The sequence below is a fragment of the Tasmannia lanceolata genome, unplaced genomic scaffold, assembly GCF_043159265.1.
Source record: "Tasmannia lanceolata isolate RefF3 unplaced genomic scaffold, GAP_Taslan_0.1 ptg000048l, whole genome shotgun sequence".
NCBI lineage: Eukaryota > Viridiplantae > Streptophyta > Magnoliopsida > Canellales > Winteraceae > Tasmannia > Tasmannia lanceolata.
This window is the reverse complement of record NW_027518725.1, coordinates 2,477,699-2,495,206: the sequence shown is the minus strand read 5'-3', so window position 1 is coordinate 2,495,206 and position 17,508 is coordinate 2,477,699. Positions and strand designations below refer to the sequence as shown.

General features: G+C 37.7%; 1 protein-coding gene across 1 annotated transcript; it reads left to right on the top strand.

The window, feature by feature from the left end:
• Nucleotides 1-2,743: 2,743 nt before the first annotated feature.
• LOC143864412 (SKP1-like protein 1B) lies at nucleotides 2,744-14,208 on the top strand. Its single transcript, XM_077375349.1, has 2 exons — nucleotides 2,744-3,110; nucleotides 13,712-14,208. Exons 1-2 carry the CDS (start codon nucleotides 2,820-2,822, stop codon nucleotides 13,883-13,885), a joined length of 465 nt encoding a protein of 154 aa, XP_077231464.1. The 5' UTR covers nucleotides 2,744-2,819; the 3' UTR covers nucleotides 13,886-14,208.
• The last annotated feature ends 3,300 nt before the right edge of the window (nucleotides 14,209-17,508 follow it).

Here is a 17,508-nt window from a genome sequence, read left to right as displayed (position 1 = left end):
ATTATAATTATGAAATTTTTGCTAAAGGGTGAATGCATGAGAGGAATGCATACACATGGCTGCAAGATTAATTAAATTTATCAATAGCAATTAGCCCAAATGAAAATTTTAAATATGTATCTACTTTTAAAAAAAATAAAAAGACGAAATAAAAAATGAACAGGAGAGATGAACCTGAAATGCAAGCACTTTTTACAATGGAATCGGTCAAACTTCTGCAACACATCGGTGGCGTTAACTTGCTAATACAACACCCATTTATGCATTGGAAGAATAATATGAAAAGACAAAAAAAACACAGAGAAATGAGAGCAGGTGTTTGGAATAGATATAAATTTGTGAAAGAGACGCCTCTTTTCGCTGAGAATGGATCATTCTCAGATTTGCATTCTCTTCCTCTTACCTCACACCACATGAAGAAATTTATAAGAATAGTCTGATATAATGGCGAATTGGAAATGGAATTTTAATGTAGAATTGAAAAAGATAAACGAAAGGATTTATTGGGGAAACGTTTTGAGAATGGGAAATTTACTTGCCTTTAATACCATATAGAAGAAAGATTAGATAGTGATCTCGTAACGTGTACGCGTTTGAGAAATTTAGGAGAGGTCGAAAATATAGGAATGATATGCGTATAGAGAGAGAAATATGGAATGGCAAAAGGCAGCCAATCATAAAACAACCGTTCCTTATTTGATTTCTTATAAATAAATGGAAACATGCTTTTTGGAAAAAGTATATCAATATCATCTCGAAGCTTTAAATACAGATATAAGAAACAACACATATGGAATGGCTTTTTTAATTATTATTTCAACAGATGCGCTATTTTTATGTTTATGAATCGTGATTCATCGTGGCCTACCAAACGTGAAGAGAAAACTTTATTAATTGGTGAGAGAGATTTAGGAGAGAGAAAGAGATATAATAGGAGATTTAATAGCTTTTAATTGCTATAGGCAGCCCTTGCGTGTATAGGAGGGGGTGCCATGTGGCACCACCACAGCTTAGAGGATTCCGCTTTATATATATATATAAGGGGGGAAATGATATATTCGCTCCTTTCTCTTACCTGGGCCACCCGGCTTGTAGTGTAAAAGGGCAGTTATAAATACACTAGAGGCACCCATCAAAATAAATAAATACACTAGAGGGGGTTGGCCCAGGGAAGAAAAGGAAGCGGATATAACAATTCCCAAAATACAATATAAAAAGGGCGATGATATTTTCACCCCCCGCATCACGCATGTGCCCCCCTTATAAAGTGATTTGACGTCAAAAAGCATTAGAGTTGCCCACTTTTCAAGTCAAATCACGTTATAAGGGGAGCGTGCGCTTAAGGAGTGAAAATACCATCTCCCTATTTATGACAGAGTATATATTATAATTATTATTTAAGAAAGGGCTTGAGCGTCTAGCTAGCTCGCTGCCAAAATGCTTTGTTCCTCGACCAAGAGGGTGGTTGTATGAAGAAAATAAAGGAAATGATAGCTAGTTGGCAAAGGGCTTTGATCCTCAACCAAGAGGGTAGTTATATTAATAAAATAAGGGAAATGATATATTAAGAGAATCAAGCCCCTTTCTTAACATATAATATGTCATAAATAGGATATTGTGAAATTGCCTAGCAAATCCTAACTTTTAATATTTTATTTTGGGAAGTGTTATATTTATTCGCTCCCCTCCCTGGGCCAGCCCCATCTAGTGTATAACCAAGGTTTTAAATTTCGGTCTAGGAGGTAATTTCCGGGGTAACCGAAACGGAAATTTTAGCCGAAATCCTGAAATTTCGGCCGAAATCCTGAAATTTCGGCCGAAATCCTGAAATTTCAGCCGAAATTGGGTAAAGCTGCACATTATGTTGTTTTTTGGGCCGAAATTTTGGATTTCGACTAAAATTCGGTAAAGGAATAAAAAATTAGTATTTAATCACAAATATGTGTCATGTTAGTGGGGTAAATGGGTTGATGATGTGGTTCTCTCTTTAAGTTCGTATTTAAGTTCTTTTTTTCAATGAAATGAGGTAAGAATAGAACTTTTTAGCAATGGAAACTTTTTGTTTTGAGGAGAGTCATGTTCCTCGCGAATTGAACCTCTAGGAGGTTCCCGATTGCCTAGAATCAACCTCTTTTCCCATCTTTTTCCTGTTTATTTGTGTTAGTGCCAATTGGGAATATAACAGTTAGTTGTAAATACGCTAGAGGGGACTGGCCCTGTGAAATAAAGGGGGTAAATATATCACTTCCCAAAATAAAACATAAAAAGTGGTGAATTGCTAGGCAATTTCGCAAAATCCCATTTCGCGCCTCCTCCTCCTGATAATCATAGGACTCCTAACCTTAATTGGACTCCCAACCTTATCCGTACCCCCTTTGTTTTAATTGGACCCCACCCATTAATAGAAAAGTCCCAAACTTCTACTTTTCTTTCCAACTGCAAATTGATCCGACGGTCACCATTACCCCCACATGCTAAAGCTCTCTTGGCCCCACTAGAGATCAACCCCCAAGCTTTCCACCTTCCCTAAAATTTCCAAATCCCTTTTTCCTGTTTTTTTTTAAGGGAGATGATAAATTCGCACCCTATGTAGGATAATTCACACCGCTGTACAGTGAATTTGACGCTTTTTCAGGGGTGTGCAGTATCCTATACTGGGAGCGAATTTATCATCTCCTTTTTTATTTAATTCACGCATTATTAAACGTAAAAAAAAAGGAAAGACCCGTACTATAAAAAAGGGTTAGGGCACCAATATCCTCTCATTCTAAAAAAATCTCTTTCTCGTTTAGGGTTGCTTAGATTAGGGTTTTTTCACCATGTCTAAGAAGGTGACTTTGAAGAGCTCTGATGGCGAGGTTTTTGAGGTGGATGAGATCGTTGCCCTAGAATCTCAAACGATCAAACATATGATCGAGGATGATTGTGCTGATAACGGGATCCCTCTTCCAAACGTGACGAGCAAGATACTTTCTAAGGTGATTGAGTACTGTAAAAAGCATGTTGAATTGCCGAAAAATAGCGAGGACAAATCGCCTGAGGAAGAGCTTAAAAATTGGGATGCGGAGTTTGTTAAGGTGGATCAGGCCACCCTTTTCGATCTGATTTTGGTGAGAAATTACTTTTCAAGATCTCTTTTTACTGTTTATTTTTCTTTTTTATGTTTTTTTCTTTTGGATTAGGGTTTGATTTTGTTTTTTCTTTCTGCTTTCGATTCGATCTTATCTTTGTGAGAAAATAGTCTGCAAGATCTATCTTTTCTTGTTTGAATTAGGGCTTTTAGGTTTTCTTGATTAGGGTTTGATTCGTTTATATCTTTTTTGAATTGGGGTTTTTTAGGGTTTTCTTGATTAGGGTTTGATTCGTTTATTTTTGTTTATCTTTCTGCTTTTCGATCTTATCTTGGTGAGAAAATGCGCTTCAAGATCTATTCTCTCTCTCTCTCTCTCTCTCTCTCTCTCTCTCTCTCATTTATCTTGTTTGAATTTGTTTTTTTTTGGGTTTCTTGATTTGGGTTCGATTCATTTAATTATTATAGGTGTTGATTGGTTGTTTTTATGGAATTAGGGTTTTAATTGCTTTTGTGTTGGTTCTTGGATGATGTGTTGTTGGAATTATGAGATTAGGGTTTTGAGAGTCAGGGCTTTCTTTATCTAATCTGTTTGTGTGTCTGTGCCTTTGCTCTGATTGTGAAATCATAATCTTGACGTTTTTTTGTCTCTATTTTTTGGCGTTTTGATATGGGAATGGCTAGGTATAAAAGGGTTGAGGGTTTTACATCCTAGTTTGCTTATAGAATGTTATTGCAGAGCCATTCCTGCGATTGTGAGTAGATAAAGGGGGTTTTAATGTTTTTTAATCTGTTGTCATTAGCATAGTTTTAAAACCCCCCCGAGTCATCGTGGACTCTCCCGATTCTACTGCCTTTTCCCTTAGCCGCCTTTCGCATTTGCCCTACAAAGTTAATAAAAACTCCTTTAACTCTCCCTAGTTATGACCGCATCAACCAATTACGCAACCACGTCGTGCCAAGTCAACTAGGATTTTCTTCAACCACGTTTGACGTGCTTCTACACTTTGAAACACTGGTTATTAGGAAAAAAAACCTGATTATATTTACCCAATTGTATATTGCATTGTTTTCGCTGTAGCCGATACTGGGGAAAGTGTTTCAACAATCCTGTGATTGAACACTTTTTTTAGGAATCCTTTCAAAACTTTGTCCATCCTTTGATGAGTGGATCTGGACAGAAGATTTTATCGATTCCCTCTGAAAATTTCCTGATATCAGCATTGTTTTGCAGCAATTTGTTTTTTTAGGGATGTTTTCCTTATGTGTTATAGTAAAGGAGATTTTACCATTGTGAAAATTCCCTAGTTGGATGGGAAGCTTGCTTCAGAAGCCGAGTTTTTCTCGCTTCCCAGATTTAGGAGAAGCGTGCTTCCCACACGCTTCGTACTTGTTTCCTTAGTTAATTATATGTTTAATATTTATGTGGTTATTTTTTTTCTTCTAAAAAGAGTGTATTTAAAACTTAAAAACTCATCTTAAATTTGATATGAAACTTATGCGAACTCCTGCATAGGAATGGCTTAATAAAGTTGTCGTGGAAGGGGACTAATTTAATGTTACTTGTTGGCTCAATGAGGCCAAAAAACACCCTTGGAGATTTGATCACCTTTTTGACGAGATGCTTGATTGGAAGAGAGGTCATCTAGTTGTCCTCCATCATGTGCGTTGATCGGCAAACAAGATGGCAGATAGTTTAGCGAGACTTGGTGTTTCTAAGGAGTCTTTAGCTCTCTTTGACTCATATCCCTGTTAAGTTGTTTTTTGATTATATGTACTTTCTTATTTTACTTATTCCTCATATTGACCATCTCAGACCTCTTTTCTTTTAATGAAATTTGGCTACCATTTAAAAAATATAAAAATAAAAAATATATATATAAAAAAATATATATATATATAGAACTTATGGGGATCCTTTTCCCCAAACATAACATTAAATATACATGAATAAAACATGTGAAAGTATAAATTCTTAAGATTTGTAATTCAAAGTCTTCTTTACTAGTAGTCCTTACCTACTTTAACCCTTCCTCTCGAACCTTCTATATGACCCTACTCTTCCTTCCTTAACACTTGTTTGCTTCAAGTGAGGCTCATTACATTCTTCATGTTGATTTTCAATGATGCTTCCCACATTATCTCTTTTCTAAATCCCTCGCTTCTGCTTCCACTTCCCCCATCGCTTCTCGCACTCTCTTCCCACTTTGGTAGCTATGGATTGGAGTGCGTGGGAACTATTTGTATAGTTGCTTCGGGAAAGCTGATCTCCACGATCCATTTTAAAAAGGATTGTAGTTTTTTTCTAGTAATTAATGGCAAAATAATGATGCAGTTTGGATACTATTAATATTATGATATTGTTAGCTAAGTCTCTAAATAATCTTTGAATAGAAGGAAGAAAGTGGGGAACCAAATATGTGTCTGCTCTATTTTCACAAAATATCAGTATTCAAAATGGAATTTTAAAGGTAAATTAACTTTTATCTGTAGATGATTGATCTTTATAAAGTTTATTGCCATGCTTTTAAAATTGGACTTGAATTGGAACTTTCCCAAAGGCCAATGAACTAGATGCTTCTTAGTCAATTCAAGAAACATAAGTAACGAGTAAATAAAAATAGGGATTTGCTAAGCTCCATCGCAAAAGGCTTTTCGCGGCTGGTCTGTTGCACGTCAGACCAGCCACCTCTTGAATGGAAACAAAAGCTGTTGTCTTCATTAACGAGGTGGCCGGTCTGATGTGCGACAGACCAGCCGCAAAAACCCTTCTGCAATGGATGCTAGCAAGGCCCATAAAAATATTATGGAATTGCATGCTATTTTCATTGGCTAATATAATATTTGGCGGTATTTTTGAAACTTGGCCAAGTCAATAAAACTGGAGAGCACATATGAAATACTTTCTTGGCCCTCACTTATATTTGAATGTCTAGTTTTAGGTTCACTAGGTGAGTTTTTAGCATTCCATAGATTGTCTGCAGCCTTCAAGAGTTACTGGGCAGAAGTATTACTACTGACCTTTTGTAAAACCATATACCGATGATTGGAGTAGGGTGATTTCCATCCATCTTCTGGAATAAGTTTATTTTGGAAAGTTTGTCCCACGACTTGGTTTTCAAATTTCATAAGCTTCCCATGATTAGCCAAATCAGGAGCAATTTTGGCTCTATTTCCTTGTTATGCATCTGTGATTATGTAGAGGGAGATACTTTATATGCATAATTAGTTGTACCAAAAGCCGCCACATTAGCCAAAAAAAAACCATGATGGTTTAACAATATTGAGCATCTAGTGACATGTGTTGTTGTGCCACAATTCAATTTATGCCACAATTCACATGTAATTCATATATGAGGAAAGTGAAGCTACACCGCTGGTGTAGCTAACTTAGCTACACCGCCGGCTTAAAATACAATGGGCCCACATTGTTTTGGTGATCCAAAGAATTCATTTGATTGGCCCTCACATAGATAGGGTGTCCACCAAAAATCAGCTCCATAGGATCATCCCAACCCTACGATTTGTGGAGGCAAAAATGAACGTGTAAAAACCTTCACAAATTTGTCCATTTTTGCCTCCACAGTTTGAAGGGTTGGGATTAGGGGTGGACATGGTTCGGTTCGGTTCGGTTTTGGGGTATACCCAGAACCGAACCATATATAATCGGTTCCCTGAAATTGGAACCGAACCAGAACCATATAAGTTTGGAACCGAACCGAACCAGAACCATATATAATCGGTTCGGTTCGGTTCGGTTCTGGGTTTACCCGATCTTCATCAAATCAACGGAATTTCTTCACAATAGTTGTTTGAATGTTTGGTTTTCTTTTCTTGAGATAGAATAATTTTTTGTTTCCAGCTTGTCATCATCATTATGGCAAAAGCAGAGCACAAAAGTCTCTAATGAAATGATGAATATGACTTTGTGGGGGCGTTATACAAACTACTCTCATAATATTTTACTATTTTTAAAAGCCTTTCACTTTCTTCTTACACTTACAAAAACTTTCAAGTTAATATTAAAAACAAAAAGGATTCCCACATCTTCTTTCCTGCCATTAAAATATTAAGGCTTGTTTGGTGAGATTAAAAATATTTGGGCAAGTGCTGAGATTAAAAAACTTGTTTTCCAGTCTGACTAAGGGTTTTAAGGTGGGTCGGTTCTTGGTTCGGTTCTCGGTTCCGGGATCCAAACCCAGAACCGAACCGAATTTCCATCGGTTCCAGGTTATTAGAACCGGAACCGAACCATATAACTATGGAACCGAACCGAACCGAACCATATGTGCCGGTTCGGTTCGGTTCCTCGGTTCGAACCGGAACCATGTCCACCCCTAGTTGGGATGATCCTATGGAGCTGATTTTTGGTGAACACTCTATCTATGTGAGGGCCAATTAAATGAATGGTTTGGATCACCAAAACAATGTGGGTCCATTGTATTTTAAGCCGGCGGTGTAGCTTCACTTTCCTCTTCATATATATATATATATATGAGAAAAAAGTAGGTACTCCTTGGAGTAGATAACTTATCTACTCCCTACCTTAAAATAACAGTTGGGGCCACGTTGTTTGGGTGATCCAAAGCATTCATTTGATGGGCCCTCACATAGATAGGGTGTGCCCAAAAAATCAGCTCGATAGTCGATATGATCATCCTAACCCTATGAATTGTGGAGGCAAAAATGGACGTGTATAAACCCGCACAAATCTCTCCATTTTTTGCCTCCACAGTTCATAGGGTTAGGATGATCCTATCGAGCTGATTTTTTGGGCACACCCTATCTATGTGAGGGCCCATCAAATGAATGCTTTGGATCACCCAAACAATGTGGCCCCAACTGTTATTTTAAAGTAGGGAGTAGATAAGTTATCTATTCCAGGGAGTACCTACTCCTCTCTCTCTCTCTCTCTCTCTCTATATATATATATATATATATATATATATATATATATATAGTTAAGTGAAGCTACACATGCGTGTAGCTAACTTAGCTACACCGACGGCTTAAAATACAGTGGGCCCACATTATTTGGGTGATCCAAACCATTCATTTGATAGGACCTCACATTGATAGGGTGTGCCCAAAAAATCAACTCCATTGGATGATCTCAACCCTTCAAACTGTGGAGGCAAAAATGGATAGATTTGTGAAGGTTTTTACACATCCATTTTTGCCTCCACAAATCATAGGGTTGGGATGATCCTATGGAGCTGATATTTTGGGCACACCCTATCTATGTGAGGGCCCATCAAATGAATGGTTTGCATCACCCAAACAATGTGGGGCCCACTGTATTTTAAGCCGTCGGTGTAGCTAAGTTAGCTACACATACGTGTAGCTACACTTTTCTCATATATATATATATATATATATATATATATATATGAGAAAACGGTTTCTACACACAAGTGTAGATAAGTTATCTACACACTAGCTTAAAATACAGTGGAGGGCATATTGTTTGGGTGATCCAAACCATTCATTTGATTGGCCCTCACATAGATAGGGTGTCCACAAAAAATCAGCTCCATAGGATCAACCCAACCCTACGATTTGTGGAGGTAAAATAGACGTGTATAAACCTTCACAAATCTGTCCGTTTTTTGCCTCCATGGTTCGAAGGGGTAGGATGATCCCATGGAGCTAATTTTTTGTGGACACCCTATCTATGTGAGGGCCAATCAAATGAATGCTTTGGATCACCCAAACAATGTGGGCCTCCACTGTATTTTAAGCTAGTGTGTAGATAACTTATCTACACTTTTGTGTAGAAACCTCTCTCTCTCTCTCTCTCTCTCTCTCTACACACACACACAAGTAAAACCCCGCCGTGCGATGCACGGCAGAACAAAGAACACTAAATGATTCATAAAAAACATGGATATATAGAAAACACAATAAAAAAAATATCAAATTTTCAAACTAACACAAAATGAAGATGTAATTGTTATTAAAAGAAAGTAAGAGAAACTGTGGAAATTTGGAGGAAATGGGGAATGTAATAGTAAAAAGGTAGGAGTGGGTAGCAAGATGTGTATCTGAGGTTGGGTAGAAAAGAAGAAATATGTACAAAACAAAGAATGAGCAGTTTTTCTGATTACATTTGAAGCAAAGAAAATTTTAGAAAATGTAAGAAACTGCAGGATGGGAAACACCAATTCTCTGTTTCGTCAATAATTGTTCTTAAAAGATGGAGATTGAAAAATAGATTCCGATTGGAATCATTTAGGTTTTCCTTTGAGGTTGATAGAATATATACAGTTTTTCTCTCTACATCATGGACAGAATTTTTTTTAAAAGTTTGGAAAGGAAAACTATTTCTAAAATAGACTGAACCAAACCTATTCAATTTTAACTTATGATAATATCCCTCTACATTAACCAATATCATACCACCTCTCTAATATCATGTCGGAGAAAAAATTTCCATCAGAAATGTTTTTCTTGTATGCCAAATTAAGCCCTGTTTGGATTGCAGGCTGCATATTTGTAAATGATAGAATGAATGGTGCCCTTGCAAAAATCAGTTCCAAGGGTGCTTGTAGGTACTTAAGGGTTCAAACTGGACAAATTCAGTAAGGGGGCCTCGTATCAATAATAACCAGAATGAAAAATATATAGACTACGCAAACTTCTACAGCAATGGATTATATATTACCCGCATACAGTAAGAGGCTAATAATAAATAAATAAAATTTGAAAAGTTTTGAAAATTAAATGCTTAATAATAAAGTATAAACATAACATGAAGAGAGACACTTCAAGTAAAGACCAAAAGCCAATTTATCCAAAATATATGAAGAGAGGCAATATATGAAGAGAGGCACTTCTTAGAATGAGCAAAAACATAATATGAATAGACAGACACTTCTCAGAATAAGTAAAAAAAACCCCAATTTATCAATTTTGGATGGGACCTGGTTAATTTTAGTTCAAACAACAGTGAATTTATAGTATCCAATGGTGAAGCAAATGGGTATTTAAACTGACTTCAGTTTGATAACAAAAGGATTATCACAGTATTTTTTTAACAAAGGACATAAGGAGATACAATCATGAGCATTGCAAATAAAATATTGAACCTTTAAATGTATTTAAACTCTCAAAGTTAATGGTAGACAATTCTAACTGTTCAAAATGAGAATACCCGTACTGATTGTGGATCAATGATCAATCATTTAATCTTAACTACATTTTAAGTCCTATGGCTGCTCGATTACTCAATCAATTCAACCGAATCAGAAGAAAACCCAAAAAAAATAATTATTGGGTTCCAAAAAAATCCCAAGGGACTATGCATAAGAAGAAAACAACTTCAGAAACGTGACTCACAAAATCCCATGGTTTCACAACCCTAAAGAGGGCTTCTAATTTCAGTACCCATAAGAGGAAGAAGATAAAAAGGAGGAAAAGGAAAAACATTACTAAAAAGATCCTGTAACTTTTCTTCGTGTAGACTAATAAAATAAGAACAAAATGATGAAAAAAGAACCAATAAAAGGCACAGGAAACTATCAAGGTTGAAAAAAAATAATTAGATTTTATTTGTTACCTTAGAATATCCTGCAAAATAACACTGAGGTCAGCTAGAACAAGAATTAATGATAGCAGGTACCATAGGGTAGCTTATTTAGGGCTTCATTCTCTCATCTGCATATTCCTCTTCCACTTCTACTTCTTCCTCTTACTCATCTTGGTCTCTCACCCAGAAAAACCCACTTCATTGGTTCTCAAAACAGGGGAAAGAAAAAAAATAGGGTTCTGGAAGTAAACTGGGATGGTGAGATTCTTTTTAGGATAACACAGCAGGAAATATATAGAAATGAAAAACTTGTAAAATTATTGGGATAATATAATGACACGAACATATCAGGAAATGTCTGAGGAAAACCAACAATTAAAGTATCAGAAGCATTAAATCAATTCAATGTAGTGTTAAGAATATTAGATTCATGAGTTACTAAAATAAAAATCCCGAAGTACTGAGATGGTGATGGATTGGGACTTCGATCCAAACCCATAATCATAAATTTCAAAACCCTAGATTCTGGAAGGGGAAATTCTTAGGTTTTATATGAAGGCTCTGTTTCTATTGACGTAAAAATGGACATAAAATTTGTTTTATGTTCATTTTTACAACATAAAACAAATTTTACATCCATTTTTACGTCGAAATAAACAGACCCGAAGTATCAAAGCAGGGAGTCTGAGAAATGAAATTCATTTATACTCAAATTTTGAGATCTAAAACTGCCAAAACACTGGAATTGAAACCCTAAATCTGTATCGCTACTAACTGGAAGGTGGAGGCGTGTCGGAAACATGTTAGACACTTGAAACCCTAGATCTGTAGCCGCAAGTAACATGAAGTTGGATGTCCGGCAGAATTATGACGGAGGGGTAGGTGTAGCTCTAGCGGTGGAGAGAGAGAGAGAGAGAGAGAGAGAGAGAGAGAGAGAGAGAGAGAGAGAGACGCAGTATCGCCTACACGTTACTACAACAGAAGTGACGTGTCCAGAGAAATGGAGATGGGCTCTACGCCTCTACGTGTAGATGGGGAAGGATTTTTAGGACTTGGAGAAAAGGCTACTGTTCTGTGCATTTACAAAAAATTGCAACACGTAGCGCAGGGATAAAAATGGGATTGACAAAATTGCATTTGGATAGAAGGTGAAACCGTATTAGAGGAGGGTTCTTACAGAACCGACGTGTGGAGAACTCATCCAAGAGAGATGCGGATATCAAAGTTAAATCCTTATCTTGAAGCTGAAGAAGACTGGTACAAAAGCAGTCAAAATACACTCATCAGCTTTATGGAATTTTCAAAAAAAATGAAAAATTCTCTGACTTTCCCAACCTGCTTATATATAATAGATATATATTTATATGGAATGTGCATATTAATATTTATACATAATACATACACCACATTGCCCATAAAATCCATATCAAATATAATTACGTAACACATAGTAGTATAGTATACCACCAATATAATTAAGGTTTTGATTTTGGTATGCTTTTCGTTAGGAATCGAAACAGTAACATTTTGCCATTTTTTGTCGGTTTCGGTGAAAATTTAGGAACATGGTCCTGACTCCTTGACCAAGCCATCTAAAGAAATCAGCCCCCCCTCATTCCATCTACCAAAAAAACCCTAACTTATACCTCAACTTAATCTTCTCTAGAACTTTACATTATAAACCCATCCCTCACTACCCTTTGAACAATCCAAGAATGCCTTGGACTACTACCTGTAGTCTATCAGTCACCCAACCCTTCAACCAACAAACAGCCTTCACCATCATTTTTTTCATTTTTTCTTAGCTCACCGACAGAACTTAAACCAGCTAAGGAACTTACCCACCTGTCTTTGACTACCTGTGAAGACCCTTATCATAACGTGTTACAGATTCCCAACACCATCAAAACCATTATTAATACTTGTTGTACCCTCTGACCGTTAGCCTGCTGTTATAAAACCCTACAGATCTGTCCCTTAATGCTGGACCCTGTGTAAATCGCATAGTTACAATTCCCAAACGTTAACCTATGTATTCAAGAAACCCCCTAACAGTCCTGCTACAAATCATAGCCCTTTTCTATTGTCTGTTAATTTCAGAACAGTCCCGACTTAAACCTCTACAGTCTCTCTTCCTTGCAGTTCCAGCCCTACCTGGATTAAACCATACAACAGTCCCTTTTAAGCTCTTTCAACAACCTTGACACCTGTCAATGTCCTTGATGCTCGTCATCCTTCCAGTTCTAGCCCTACCTGGATTAAGTATGAAATCTTTAAGTCAAATGTGATTTTTTTTGGGACTGTTTGATCTTACATAATCTGAGTTTGCTTTGCAGTCATTAATTCCACTGTATAAAGGGCACAATTTATCAAAACCGGCATGCTGTTTGTTCTTTGACCTTTTAGTGTTGTAGTTTGAAGCACTTCAACTGACAATTCTTAGTGACAGATAGGTATGCTAATAGGCTCTGTTGGGCTTTCTTTTTAGCACACATCTTGTAGCTTTATCTGATGTCCACATATTTATGTGTTTCTTATGCCAATGTGATACTCATATGGTAACCATTGTTACAAATGATTAATTTGATCATTGCGGCCATTCTCTCTTTGCCTTTACTGGTTAGTCGTGACCTTGAAATAAAATTTTCTATTTTGGAAGATACACACATATATCGTTCTTTCCAGTTAGCATATATCGGTCAAAAAACAACTTTTTTTTTCAATAGTCAACGTTGATGTGATCCAATGCTTCCTGAATGCATCATATTACTTAACATCTCGCACATGGTTTATACCTTAGTTGAGATGAATCTTTCACGTGGTAGGTTATTTCTTAGATTGCCTATAATCCTAAAATCAATTATTTGAGTCATGTCTTAAAGGGGGGGATCACTCAATCGTAATGGTTTTTGGGCATTGAACCATCTTAGGTACGGGCTACTAAAGGAAGCATGATAAATACAATGCATCCATGATACTCTAATTGTTCCTCTTCTATACTATATATGAACCGAAGCCCCCCTTTTTTATGCATCCATGATGAAAAGTATTTGGGGTCATGCATTTTGATTGTTCTGGTCTTCATTTTACATTCCATTTCTGTTTGCTTACAGGCTGCAAACTACCTGAACATCAAGAGCCTCCTAGACCTGACTTGCCAAACTGTGGCTGATATGATCAAGGGAAAAACACCTGAAGAAATCCGCAAGACATTCAATATCAAGAATGATTTCACTCCAGAGGAAGAAGAAGAGGTTCGGAGGGAGAACCAGTGGGCGTTCGAGTGATCCAGACTGCTCATCAACCCCCCAACGAAGGAGATATTAGAACTATTTTGTGATGATCCATGGTTTGGGGGGCAAGGTAGGTGGTGGTACTTTGGGTAGTTGTTAGTATAATCTGCAGACATAGTGGTCTAAAAGAAGATTATCTCGTTTTATATTTATATTTAAGTAGTAGTGTATATAGGGGTTGGTTTTTCAGTAGTAGTGACACTGGATGTTCTTTTAACCAACCTCATTTTGTTTAAGACTCTGTTGATCGTTTGCTACTGTTATTCATGCTACTGCCTGTATTTGCTTTGTTAAAAACTACTGTGTGATTGTTTCAACTCTTCATGTTGGTTTTTTATCTTGATTGTATGACTATCACCTTACAGATGCTTGTTGTTTTTGACGATTATGAGATAAGAACTCAGGCCTAATCCAAACTGCCTACCTCATTCTTCTTCTTACAGAAATAGTATCCCATTCTCTTTACTTGGCCGTGAAGCTTTGTTCCCGACTGGTGAGCACAACACACCTGAGTGGGCTTGCGGCAAACTCTCCCTTGAACATAGAATAGGTCACTGCTCTCAAACTCCTTTTTCCTTCTTTGAACTCACTCTCTTCCCGAGCATAGAACAAGACACTACTCTCGTCTCAATTCCTTTCTTCTTCTTCTTTGCCTCTCTTTTTTCAAGTTGAATCTGTGAAACCCCTTCTCAATTTTCAAAAGCTAAGGGCTGTGTTAAACAATGTTACTCATTCTCGTCCGAGTAAACGGGCTGAATGGAATATCTTTTGAGGAAGTGACTCTGAGGCACAGATTAAGGAGTATCTTTGGAGAAAGTGACTATTGAGTTGCTTCAGCCATAGTTTTTAAAACTCACCCGAGTCGACTCTTATATCTTGGCAGTGTTCTGCCTGTGTTCTGAGTTTGGCCTACAGAGTCGATACTCTTATATCTTGGCAGTGTTCTGCCTGTATTATGAGTTTGGCCTACAGAGTTGATAAAAACTTCTTTTCCACTCTTGACCTTGTCAAACAAGTACTTAGCCGTGTCAACTGATTACTCGACCACACCGTGCCAAGTCAGCTAGGATTTTCGTAAGACACCTGGACTCAATCTAAGATGGATTACCTTGTATTTTTTTGTTCTTATCTGGTTGTTTTGAAAAGAATAGGATCACAGAGAGAATCTGGCTAATGAGAATGGAAAGAGAGGTCTCAATGTACTCGAGGAGATGAATGAAGCAGGCCTTAGTTTTCAGTCATTAAAGGATGTGTTAGACATCCCCAAAATAATATTTGCCCCTTTCTCTTCCTTGGGCCACCCCCTTGTGGTGTATAATTCTAGTCATAATTCATAAATACACTAGAGGAGGCTCCCCAAGGGAAGAACAGGGGCCGAGTATATCACTTTCCCAAAACAAAATATGAACAATATTTTAATAAATGGACGCCCTCTGTTCATATCTAAGGCGCTCCATTGGATTTTTAGGTATGGCCGGATCATAGGTTGTAAAACTCCGTTTTAAACTCTCTTCTTTTCTTTTCTTTTTTCCGCGTTTTATTGGTGCCGTTTAAAACTTTCACGACGAATAAAACTCTGTTTTTTTAGGCAAATGTTTTAAACATGTTTAAAATGCATTTTAAACACGTTTAAAAGGCTTTTTAAACTTTTTAAACACTTTTTTTGGGCCAACTTTCCAATTTTACCCCCACCATATTTTGTAAATGACAAAATTCTAAACTCATTTTCTTGTGTTTCCGTTTTTTTTTACTACCTTTTTTTTGAACCAGTACCGTATCAAACTCGAATTTTTGCCGTCCCGTTTTTTCGGCGAATCACGTTTTGCTAACTATGATCCGGATCATGATCCTACATAATTTTGTACCTTAGGATCATGATCCTGCCCATTAACGCTCAGATCCTTTAGATCCATCGGATCGTCTGGGTCCATCGACACCCCAAGTCTAAATAATACCGTCTGGGTCCGTTGATTCCGGCCCCACTCTGTACCACTTCTGCGATGACAAGATCTCGTCCATCCCTCTGCAACAGCGATGATGAGATCTCGTCCATCGATCTGGTCCTAATTGCTAAAAGACCAACATGCCCCTAATTTTCTTTTCTTGGGTTACAGCATTTTGTTGACTCAGTCTAACCAACTCAGCAGCTAATTTAAGTTCCCTCAACCCATTTCCATCAAATATAAGGAAAACAAAAACAAACCCACATCTCACCACCACTTCCTTCTCCCCACTTTCGAGGCAAATTCTCCTCAACCCCTCATTCTTAGATATACACCCCTTCTCTCTATCACCACACACCAAAACCCAACAATGGCACAACAATTCACCACCCTTACTATTCTCTTCCTCACCATCACCACCTCAATCTCCACTGTCCATCTCGCCGCCTCATCCAAATCAGCTCCATCTCCCTATTCCTCCATCGACGTCCACGACTACAGCGCAGCCCCACCAGCGTCCAATGTAACCGACGGTGACTATAACGACTACGACGACTTGGCCGAAACCAATGACACACCCTATGCCGACATTCCGGCTGGCGCACCCACCAGTTCTTCCAATGAGGTCACATCCTCACCGGAAACATCTCCGGTCATGTCCTCACCTTCCAATGAGGTCACGTCCTCACCGGAAACCTCGCCGGTAACCGGCAAACCCACAGCGGGAGAACCCACCCAGGCTCCATCGGCCGCCGATGGTTCCAGCCATAACGCCACCAAAAGCAGCGCCTCTCCAGTCGAGGTTTCCAGTCTTGCTGCCGTTCTCGCCTTTGCCGGATTCTTCTTTCATTGAGCTGTTTTGGTCGGATTATTTGTATTGGATTCCCCTAGTTCCATACTTTTCTAATGTGTAGTTTAGTTCTTTTACGTATAAACAAACAATAACGAAGGATAATATGGTGCAGCGCGTTGCACCATAGAGAAAGAGATAGTTCATGCAGTCGTGCAACGTAAATATCCATATGAGAACCTTTTTAAATTCCTTTAGGAGGAATGATAGAATGAAGTGCACCCTTGCAAAAACCAGCTACAAGGGGTCCCCATTGGTCTTTTTCAGCAAAATCCATTTATGATGGAAATGGCTTCGCCATTGCGAAAAGGACCAATAGGAGCGCCCTTGTAGCTGGTTTGTGCAAAGGCACCCTTCATTCTATCATTCATCATCTTTTAGGCCCTGTTTGGATGGCAATATTTTGTGAAAAATTTAGGAAAGGAAAAATATTAAATTCTTATTCAGACGGACCTTTTACTTATGATGGTATGTATCCCTCTAGATTAACCATAATCATACCATTTCCCTCTAAATCTTGAAAGAAAGAAAAAATACCATCAGAAATATTTTTCTTGCAATCCAAACAGGGCCTAAGAAAAATATTGAGTTTGTGAATCCTTTTCAGAAGATCTTAGACCCTAGACGACAGTGATGTGATTAAGCTGTTGGATCTTGGGAGATTATATGGTGTGGGCTCTACTTTTTTCAAATATCATCTGAAAATGTAAAGGTAGGGACCACTTATTCAATGATCCAAACCGTTCATCTGTGATCTGCTGGTCCCAAATCTTGTCCATTGTGGTGAACTAACTGTTGAAATTTCGTTGCGAAAAGTATTGTAC